The 11,357-nt window shown below is 40.3% G+C and overlaps 1 protein-coding gene across 1 annotated transcript in view; it reads left to right on the top strand.

Annotated features, from left to right (window-relative positions):
* Positions 1-3,341: 3,341 nt before the first annotated feature.
* The window catches only part of st6galnac3 (ST6 (alpha-N-acetyl-neuraminyl-2,3-beta-galactosyl-1,3)-N-acetylgalactosaminide alpha-2,6-sialyltransferase 3), a 67,119-nt gene continuing 59,103 nt past the window's right edge, over positions 3,342-11,357 (top strand). The window contains exon 1 of the mRNA XM_040143986.1: positions 3,342-3,534. Coding sequence (XP_039999920.1) covers positions 3,430-3,534 — 105 coding nt within the window. The 5' untranslated portion in view covers positions 3,342-3,429. The remainder of the gene's footprint in view (positions 3,535-11,357) is intronic.

Genomic DNA, 11,357 nt, shown 5'->3' with positions numbered 1-11,357 from the left:
AACTCTTCGAGGCAAATAATCTCAACTAATGTCTTTCAGTTTTTCTCACAGGAACCCCGAAAAGGTTTCCAACACATCAGTTTTGTTCACTGCAAACACTTCGGCATTCAGGTGAATTCGGCACTCGAAGGAAACACACCATGTGTCTGCAGACCTGAGTTTGTGTTATATCTCTATACTGTCTCCCCACCAGAGCAGATTCTCAGACAGGGTTCCTAATAAAAACAGAGCTGATATCCTAGTAGCACAGCAGAAAAGTGTTGTGCTCATCAACAGGACTGATTGTGTCTTTTAGTCTAACATGATTATGTCCACTTTAGTGGTACTATAGTAGTAATACTATAGTTACTATATGTTTTGCACAGTATATGGTAGTTTAATACTTCATATGTTTTGTACTACTTGATGTCATGGGATGGCGTATAAGTAGCACGCCACTGTCAAGGACATTTTGCGAGTCGTGTCAGCCCATTTTAAGCTTTTTTTCGCGTTTCTTTTAACGCTGTTTTGGTTGGGGTCGGGGTTAGTCGGTAGAGAAATGACGCGGCGTGAAATGACACGCGAGAAGCCGAAAATGCATAGTGATGACGCGAAATGACTCAAGGAAGTTGGCGTGTTGTTCACACACCATTAAGTGATGGTGTTTTTTTTAAGTGATGGTGGCTGGTTTTGTGTACTCTTTGTGTGCGTCATGTACAAAAACGCTGAGTATGATTTACTGATTTAGAAATATACGGTTTTGTTTACTGCTAATGTTTACTGTTTAATGGAATATAAAATTTGTGTCAAAGTGGCTGAGGAGGACAAAATCTGAAAACAGTATGTTCAAATAAAGTCAAAAATGAGTAAAGGAAGTACTCTAAGACGCTGCTTCCTAAACTGATCACCTGATAAAAACAAGTACAATAAGTAAAAACAGAACAATGAAATTGCAGTGAAGGTGAGTGGAGTCATATGAACTACGGTATTCGTCAGATTTTTTATTCTTGTTGCGAATTTGTATTTATCAGTCAACCCCGTTTTCTGGTGGACTCTGACGCCACACACTGTTTTCTGTTGCCAGGGAACCAAATAACCGACATCAGATCTGCATCACCCACGGGGGAGGAATGAAATTTGCAGCAGTGCGGCTGCAACCCAACAGACTTGCATTATTAGAGTCAGCGGAGTGAGTCACCAGTAAAATTGAATTATTCGGGATTTTTTACATTCCTAGCCATTCCTATAAGGAGCCCCGCTGGTCCAACCCAGCAGCAGTGCCAACAACGTCAAGACAGCCTAGAACCTGGACTTATTCTTTCATATTTGTCGAGGGACTAATTTTCACAAAATATTCTTGTTTCCCTGATCTGATATCCGGTAAATTCTGTTTTTTGTTTTCCACATGATAATAGCTTGTTTTCCCAACATAATGATCTTGTTCTCGCAGGATAACCTGTTTACCTACTGCAAAATCTTGCCTTATCTAACAAGTTAATATCTTGTTCTAAAAACATTAAAAAGTAGTATAATTTGGTACACTGATTTTGCTGTACCATGACTTGTCACCTCATGAAATGTAACTATTACAACTGATAATTTTGTACTTTGTAATCTTCCATAATGTAATAACTTGATATCACAACATGTGGATCTTGTTCCTGCAAGACAACGACTGGATTTCACAAGATAAAAAAGAACAATGTTTTTGGACATTTATCTTGTTCCACCATGACTTGTTCCCACAGCAGTTGGATCAGACACATATGGTGATTTCTTTGGACACAATAACATCCATAATGTATAATTTAATAACTCATAAGCACAACATAAGTGTCTTGTTCCTTTAATTCTTGTTCTCAAAGATTAAAAAAAAAAACAACACATTTTCAGACGCTCATGGATTAACTTGTTTTTAGAGAGTAATATCCTGATCTCACACAAAAAAAAAAAACAAAAACTTCTTATATCAGGTATTAGGAAGATGTTATAACAATTTATGAATCGTATTTCCACAGGGAAGATATTTGTTTTCCTACAATAACATTTCTTATCAGTCAAAGCAGCTGTTATCAATATTTTTAAAAATATATTATATATATTTTTAAAACCTGAGTGAAAACTCCGCGATTTCGAAAAAAATCTCAAAATATTGCGAAAAAATTTTTACTTTCAGATTTGGCTGAGGTGAAAATGTTGGTGTATTGATAAAAGCAAAATGTCCTCTTCTTCTGCAGTAGTTCAATGGCACCCGACTGGAGAGTTAGCGCTTCAAGCTGTGTATCTTGAAAAACCAACTCTTAATATTCACATAACAGTAGTGGAGTGAAATATGAATTAATTTGCATTTTATTTTGCCAAATTTCTTGATATTCGTGTAAAATTGCCCGACATTTGGATGCAAACTCAATTAATGTGAAAGGGGTCGCTCGTATTGATGAACCTACAGAGAATTATCGCCCGAATCTGCAGCTCCTTTCAGTTTTACGGAGCTTTAATAGCGGGTTTCAGTTCGTTGTGTAGTTGACCGGCCGCAACTTTACTGTTTTGTTTCACTCTCACCGCTCTCGCACCATTGTTTTCGGCCTGCTAAAACCCCACTGTGCGCTCAGCACCAAACAGCAGACAGACACAGTTAGCAACTAGCTGGTGAACACAGCCGAAACATGAAGCAGCTAAAGAGCCAAATATTTCCGTCAGGGGTTGGTGGAGACCAAAAGCAGAGATAAAAGAGAGTGGATTTTATATCTAAGCTCACCAGGTGGCCACGAACTCGACTCCAAATGAATGATAATGTTGCTCTGTTAATGCCGAATGAGAAAATGTTCGCTGACAAGTTCGACATATATATACTTAAAAGGTGATGATGTGTGAACGCTCTGTTCACGATTTTTCAGATGCACCAATGTGACAAAAATATCACATTGCAAAAATTGCGAATGAATTGCCATAACTCATAGTATATCCACAACAAATGGCTCTTGTGCTAACAAAACAGAGGACCGACTTCTTATGGGAATTGTTATGGAAATTTTACAACAGTTAATGAATCATATTTAGAAAACTTCTTGTTTCCATAACAACACGTCCTCAAGGCTCGGGTTTTGTCTCGTTTTTATTACACTTTAATAATAAATATCCCAGAATGCGTTTCTTTTAGATTATGAACCAGCTCTCCCCACAGCAGCACGTTGTAAAGGCAGAAGTCAGGAGGAAATCAGCGGCGATCATGTGACTCTTAAGGGGGCGGGACTGCGCGTCTCTGCCGGCCAGTAGCAGCGCGGCGTCGGTCCAGGTCCCAGCAGCTCCGTGGGAGGAAAAAAAAAAAAAAAAAAAAAAAAAAAACCCAGAGAGGGGAGACGAATAACGGCACACTCTGATATTTATGGAGGCGATCCCCGCATTTATCGGCACCGCATCCGCGTCTCCGCCTGTGATGCACGTACATGAATGAACGCGTTTGGAAGCGGACGCGGTGAACGGCGCTTTGGGGCCGACGAAACCAAGCGGTCCACCATTGTTTGCGTAGAAATAAGAATGGCCTGGATGTGGAAGGTAAGTGGGGGTTTCTCTCTCACGTACATCCCAGTCAAAAAAAAAAGGGAGGGGGGGGGATCAAAACAAAACTAAACAAAAACCAAAAAAAAAACCAAAAAAAAAAAAAAAAACCCACATATGGAGCTCCTGACGCGGTTGGCTTTCATGTCAGTGTGCGTTTCAACAGATGAGGTGAAATGTGTGCAGGAAGCTGTGGTGGTGATGCTGCGTGGAGGTGATCCCCCCCCCCCCACACACACACACATCCTCCCCTCTCCTGGTTGCTGGATGTTCGCCTGTGTTTTTTTTTTTTTTTTTTTTTTGGGACTCTTGAATTTGCAATTTTGGTTTGTGCACATGACAGGAAACATGGGGGCAACCGGGCCCGTCGTGTTTGTGTTATGCCTTCAGTCTGTGTGTCGTTGCCCGTGAAGCAGGCAGATGCAGGCCGGCCGGCCAACATCCTGCATGACTTGTACAGGTGTTAACATGATGAGAGGAGTTAAAAAACACACACACACACACACACACACACACACACACACACACACACACACACACACGCACACACACACTCCCCTAAACAGGAGTGTTAACAGATAAGGAGAAAGTTAACAAAAAGTTGCTCTCTGACTCCCACTCTATCCCCCTCTCTCTGTCCTACTGCTCTCAGGTCAGTTCAGTTAATTTCAGCAATTTTCAAACTTACCGATGTTGACATGAGCAACAGTTGCCAGAGCTCAAGGTGTAGTCGGTTTTATATGACACAAAACACTCACACACCTTTGGGATTAGTGAGGGCTGCAGCTGACGTTTATCTTCATTGCTCGCTTAATGAACAATTTCAATAATTTCTTGTTTGTTTCTCTATAAAATGTCAGAAAATAGTGAAAAAAAATGTCCTTCAGAGTTTTCCCGGAGTTCGAGGTGACATCTTCGTGTCGTAAAGCCACAAGATATTCAGCTCACAATGATATAACAGAGAAAAGCAACAAGTCCTCACCATTGAGAAGCTGCGCCGAACAACATTTTTTTTCTTGATAAGTGACTGAAAAGGACTTTCTTAGTCAACCGTTTTGGCTACGTGATGGTGTGATGTCTTCACATTGCTTGTTTTGTTGAACCGACCGTCCAAGACAGTGATATAAAACAGAGAAAAGCAGAAAATCCGCACATTTGAGAAGTTGGAAAGGGCAAATGTTGGCTATTTTTAAGTGAATAGTGACAATCAAAATGGTTGACAGTTAATTTTCCATTGCCCAGTTAATTGATTAATTGACTAAACGTTTGAGCTGTATTACTGATTAATCTGCTGACAGTTTCTCTGATTTTTTTGTCTAAAAAATGTCAGAAAAAAAGTGAGAATATCAACCACAGTAGCAAAGACTTCTTTTGTGGAACCAACGGTCCCAAAGATATTTAGTTTACAACATAAAGAAAAAAATCAAATCCATCAAATTGATTTGATTTGAAGAAGAACGCAGCAGCAGTAGTTTTTTTTAATTGTTTTTTTTTGTTTTAACACAACTCGGACAATTCATTGTTTCAGCTAATCATAATCTCTGAATCTTCTGTTTTTCATCACCATCGCCTAAAACCAACAAAAACTTCTAAAAAGTGAAGATAATAAACAGAGAGTAACAGCCAAGTCTCACAGTAACAGACGGAAAAAAAAAAAGAAAAAATTTATTTTTTTTATAGTGACTCAAACAGTGAGTCAATTATCAAAATTGTTGTCGTCGATACACATCTGCATGCAACGTTTTTTTTTTTCTGACCAACAGTCAAAAGCTCAGAGATATTTAATTTACAATGATATAAAACAGAGAAAAGCGGCAAATCCTTGTTTTAGAGAAGCTTGCTCAAACACACATCATATGACTATCAGGGCACTCCCATATAAAGAGTGTAAACACAGCTTCACCGGTTCTCATTTGTGTATTTTAAGCACTGCGTTGTCTGTTATGAAAGTAAGTGTTTCAGAGTTGCGTCTTTTAACAGAGACATAGAGTACTGGCTCCTCAAATCACTCAAATCATGGCACTTGATCCCACATACACACACACACACACACACACACCATCTACAGTGTAAACACAGCTACAGTTGTTTTCATAGAAAATTCCGTTCTACATTTCATTTGTGTCCTTTCAGCACTATACTGTATTTTAACCTTCCTCGGCTTTTGTAAGTGTTTCCGGTCGCTAGGTTTGTTATCAGATAAACAAAAAAATCAAAGCAGGGCTTGGCGTCATAGTTGGAATCATCATCATGAAAATGAGAGGGATATTTTCTGATACTGATACTCTGCACTACGTGATTACGGTTGGGTATCAAACTACTCTTTGGTCACCAGCTGGAAATGCAGCCTCGAGTATCGAAAACGGTCACGTACTGAATGTTGGCACTGGATGTTTGTTCAGATTCTTAGTCTTGTTTTCTTATTCTTGGGCCAGATATTTCCCCATTAATAGGATGATTTTGCTAATTCAGACAGTATTTTATTCAGGCAAAGTTCTTGTATTGCTGCTTTCTTTTTTGACAAAACTAAACTTTTTTTTGTTGAATCTTTAAAAAGAGTTTTGTAAAAAAAAAAGAAAAAAAGAAAACTGTTCTACAAAATTCTTTAATGTAAAGGTATTAGTAGTATTAATGTAAGTTCTGGGTTTGGTACAGAGGCTGCAACTAACAATTATTTTAATAGTTGATTGATCTGCTGATTTTTTCTTGATTAATTGGTTAATTGTTTGAGGTATAAGATTTGAAAAAACGGGTAAAAAAAAGCTGCGAGTTCCTACGGCCTGAGGTTTCATCATGAGTGTCATTTTTTTGTCCGATCGACAGTCGAAAATCCAGGATTATTTAGTTTACAGTGTCACGCCCCACCCTTGAGCGGCCCCAACACTCCACCGCTGACCCAAATCAATCACAGAGAACACCTTGAAAACAACCAAATCCATGGGATTTATTAATATGAGTATACAAAACCACCAGGGCACTAAATCCAGACTACAAAAGAAGCCAAAGTCAAAAAAAAAAAAAAAAATCTCAGCCCGAGAGGCAGCAAGATCCCCACACGAGAAGCCTCTCTCTTTTGATGCTGGCACGGGAGCTCTCGAGCACTTCGTTCCCAGGCCAGGTGAGCCTTATAGATGACTGACCAGGTAGCACCTGGGCAGAGCTACAGAGAAGACAGGAGAGGAACAGGGACAGACAGAGCACCGGGAACATATACACCCGTAACAATGATCACTTAAGAAAAAGAGAAGGAGGAAAAACCTTGCAAATGAGAAGCTGGAACTCGGGGATGTTTGGCACTTGTGCTTGAAAAGTGACTGAAAATAGTTGCAGGTTATTTTTCTGTCGATTCACACTAATCTACGAATCGACTAGTCGTTTCAGCTTTTAACTGGTACAGAGACGTAGGTATTGTGTTGGCACGGTTGTTGAAAAAAACCGATCCCCAACCCTCATCGTGAAATGGCAAATGCATGCAAAATCGCATAAAATGAAACACAGAAAGCTCAGCAGAAATGTTCAGAGCAACGAGCCGTGCCCCACTCGTGCTTCACCAAACTTTTTATACGTGTAGAACAACTTTAGTTTGCCTTGAACCGTGCATTTGGACAAAAAGTTGCAGAGCGACGGCATAATAAGATCATGTGATCGCAGTAGGATTCTGCTGAAACGTGATAGATGCTAATATTGGATTATCGCCCATCCCTAATCCATAGCACAGTGGTTCTCGGCGCGTGCTGTGGCGGTAATTGCTGTCTTCATTCAGTAAAAGGTTGCTCTCCTCGCCATCCATCCTGCTGGCGCCTGTCACGTATTTATTTTTTCTGCAACATGACAGCAGGAGTCAGACCGTCCGTCACAGGTAACATACAGCCTTAGTTTGGTTTTGTCAGACTTAATGTTTTAGCCATATTTCATCGTGCCAAGGTTGGGGGCTTTTCGTTATTTAACAGCCCTTCGATTCCTGTCAATCCTCCGACAAAGGAAGAAATGAGAGGCTCTGACAGAAAAGCAATCCTTCAGCAACATGTCACTTTAGAAACTTTCGTGTCACATCCTTGTCAGCACATGTGGGCTGTTTTTGTTACCTGAGACAGCAGTTAATTTCACACTAGATTTGAAACCTTAATATTTTAATAAACTGTATTGTAAAAATATATAAAAAAAGGAAAATGTAGTTAAATGGTACAAATTGCAGAAGGGGTTTGAAGGAAATGTAAACTGGAAGTGGAACAAAGTAAATGAGCTGTAACTTTAAATTAAATGACACCAGTATTCCCGTTTCTTGTCGGTTGGGTTGAAAAGTGGTTTTTAGGACATAAATCCTGTGCAACACATTGTCAGACTCCAACCCCCATAATACAAATGAATATATCTTCATGAGGCCACCGCCCGAAAGTGTCGACAAGCCACAGCAAAGTGATTGGCTGTTTTGTAGGCTTGGGCCGTGTGAGAATTTGATCGTAAAATTTCCGACACCGCCCGGATTTCGCCCGCGGGCCGTCTTTGGCTCGCAAAAGCAGCCGGTGGACGCGTGTCCCGGCGCGACCCGTAGGATCAGCGGTCTGGACTGACAACCACATTTTTCTAACGAACGCCAAGTTACATCTCAGCAGCCCAAAATATGGTAGCGCAGTGTAAAGGTGCCTTCAGACAAAGCATGGTGGAGCAGCACTCTATGATTAGGTGATTTGGTTGGTGTAGCGAACAGGGCGGATGTGTGTCGCCTCAGGCTTTGCCTGCTCTGCTTTGTCGTCTTTCTCAACAGTTCAGTTTTTACACGGTGCCTTTTGGAAACTGTTGCTCCCCGCTGTTTTCCGTCTCCTTTGGGCCTAAATAATCCTGGATTTTTGAGGCCAAGAGCGACATCAGTATTTCAGAGTTTAAAGAAAAAGACAATAGTATATCCCCTGGTAACAAAAACTACACTTTTCTGATGAGGGTCCTTTACATTTTGATTATTGAACAATTGTGTAAGATATGTACTGAAAGAGACACTTTTAAAGTGGAAAAATGGACGTGTCGGTGCTTTCTGGTGTTTCTAAATAACCTCAGACATATCTTTGGTGTTTCTTTGCTGCATTTTCTAGTTTGTTATCGGCTGACATGTACAGGTTTGCCAGAAATGATATACTGTATTAGTTATAATAAAATATTGGCTGTCGATATCGGCTCTACTCTGTATCCCCCGAATCCACAACGAGGCACCATATACCATTTGCCACTTTCTTACTGTAAATAAGAACTTGTTTTTAACTTATTTGAAATAAATGTTATTTTATTAAGAATGAGTAAACAAAAAGTGTTGAACCATAGCATAGACATATGGTAGAATATATGCTGTATTTCAGATATGTTGTGAATAGTTTGCTGAAATTTTAAAGTTGATCTTTCATCTATTAAAGCTCATTTTTCTACCAATAAAATGAACAGTTTGTCAGTCGTGTGAACCCACCAACCAGCTTTAGTGTGGTTCATGACACGGAGAGTAGCTTTACTTGCACTCTGCTACTTAGTTCATGTTTTTAATTGGCGAGAGAGGCCAGCAGAGAGAGATCTGACGTGCAGGGGTCCCCCCGCGTTTGTTAGCTTGTGCTTTAATTGGAGTGAGTTCACGCGAGAAGGACTGTGCTCGAGCTGGGAACGGCTGCCGCTGTTACCCTTCCATCGCAACAGTTCAGGATGGGCCTCCCCATCGCTTCGCATCAAAAGATGGCGATGCTGCTGCTACTCCTAACTACGTATGGCAGAACAAGGCCAGAGCAGCGGGTTTCCGTGACGGGTTCGTGCGCGTTCACGCAAGTGGAAAGCACACACACGCGCACACACACACAAAGAAGATTTCCAACTAATTAATGCAGGCTCAGACAAACACACAGTCATTTGTGTGTGTGTCGTATGAGTAAAAGCTTTGGGGAATGCGGTGAGTGTCCCAGTTCTTAAAGAGTTTCAGGGATGAATGGCACTTCTCTGAGTCCCCCTTGTCCCGTGTGGTTGTGCTACAGCAGAAGGCAGGCTGATAAAAAGTGCCCTGCCACAGTTTTAGAGAAAGCACGGCACTGACAGGATGTTGAATCAGGCCGAAGCTCTGGTTTGTATCCAAAGTGTTATCAAATCCGCGCTCAGATTTCCCTTTGTGCCACTGGCTCCTTTTATCTGTTTCCCTTCCTGAGTGTCAAGTTTACATGAGAAATTTTGGAATCCATTGTTTCATACTTTTCAGTCTGGCAGCCTAGGGTCCTAAAGGGAGACTTAAATTCATTTTTAATCCTACAGTAGATACATCAGTTACTTATATTTTAATAGATTCCTTCATACAATAATGATCATTTGAAGTCATGATGCTTATGTAAGGTGCTTTATAGCAGAAGTTTAGTTTTACTACTTATAAATATGTAAAATATAAATCAATGCATGACGAAAAAAATCATATATCAGAATTCAGTGTACAACAGGAAACCAAAAAAATCATTGCAAGTTTTATGGGAAATGTAAAAAATTTGATTATAGCACTTAACACTCTACAAATTCTATAAAGTCAAATATTAAGATTCCTTTTTGCTAAGAAACCAGCATCTGTATCCTGTTTTGTGCTCGTTTTTGCTCAGGCACTTTTTTGGTCTAAATTTTAAATGGAAGAAATATAGATTTTTTTTAGCGAGCCAAAGTGAAATTTGAACCTCTGGGTTCTGTTCCAGATGTAAGAAAAACCTAAAAAATCCAGTTAACATTTGTAACTATCCAAATAACTAGAAATTCAGGCTTGGAGCAGGGCCTAACTCAACAGTACCGTAACTGTTTAAAAAAAGTATCCGATATCCTTTATTTACTATTCCCCGTTTTTTAGCTTTAATGAACAGGATTTGCCATAAGCCCTAGACCTTTGCGGGTGAACGCCGCATTCACGTCATGTGGGAGGGAAGGTGGTGATGGGAAAGATTCCCCTGTTTACGACTTGAGAGCGTTCACGTCATCAGACAAACCAAGATGGCAGCTGTCAGCCTTCTTGTGCTACTGCTTCTCAGGCGTTAATGGAGATCCCGGCTGTTTTAGTGAAGAAACACTGATAAAACAAAACAGAAAATGACAAACTTTAGCTACATTTCTTCAAAGAAGGTCGCACTACCTGGCAAGCAAACAGGTTGCCAAAAAACACAATTGATGGCAACTGAACAGGGGTGAAATTTGAACCAGTTGTAGTAGTTGAGTGACGGTTGTTGTACCGCATAGTGGAACATGTGAGGCTGAAAAATACGGTGCTTGTTCAATATAGCACTATATCTGTTGCATTTCAGCGTTTGATTATCTTTACTTTGCTAGAAATTTTCAGCACCATGTCGGATATATCGGAGCTTTCAGAAAAATTGGACTTTCCCAGCCATAATTATGACCCGGATGTTGACGTCAACGCCATTTACAAGGGGGAAACTGGTAATTACGGAAACTCCGATATGACGTGATATGACGTCACAGCTGGACAAAAGAGTTTGAGTCCATCGGCGAGTCAAGGGGTTACGGTTACTTCACGCGTCTGTAATAAGAGCAGGACAGAGGGGACTGAACGCTGTAGAAATTTGTAGACTGCAGAGATTACGATTGGAAAGTTGAAAAAATGACTTTAGAAGAGAGCGTCAGAAAGTTTTATGAATATGGACGAAACCAAGTTATGCTGACGTAAGCACTGGCCTTGCCGTGCTTGTAGTTTTTTCTTGGGATCCGTAGTTTTTTTCTGTGCTCACAAAGTAATTGTTAAAACCACGAAGTTTTCAATTTGCTGTAGTGGATCGTAATTTGGGTTATGTTAGGGAAAGTAATTTGCAGGA

The sequence above is a fragment of the Xiphias gladius genome, chromosome 14 (assembly GCF_016859285.1).
Source record: "Xiphias gladius isolate SHS-SW01 ecotype Sanya breed wild chromosome 14, ASM1685928v1, whole genome shotgun sequence".
Classification (NCBI taxonomy): Eukaryota; Metazoa; Chordata; class Actinopteri; order Istiophoriformes; family Xiphiidae; genus Xiphias; species Xiphias gladius.
This window is presented reverse-complemented; position numbering and strand designations above follow the sequence as displayed.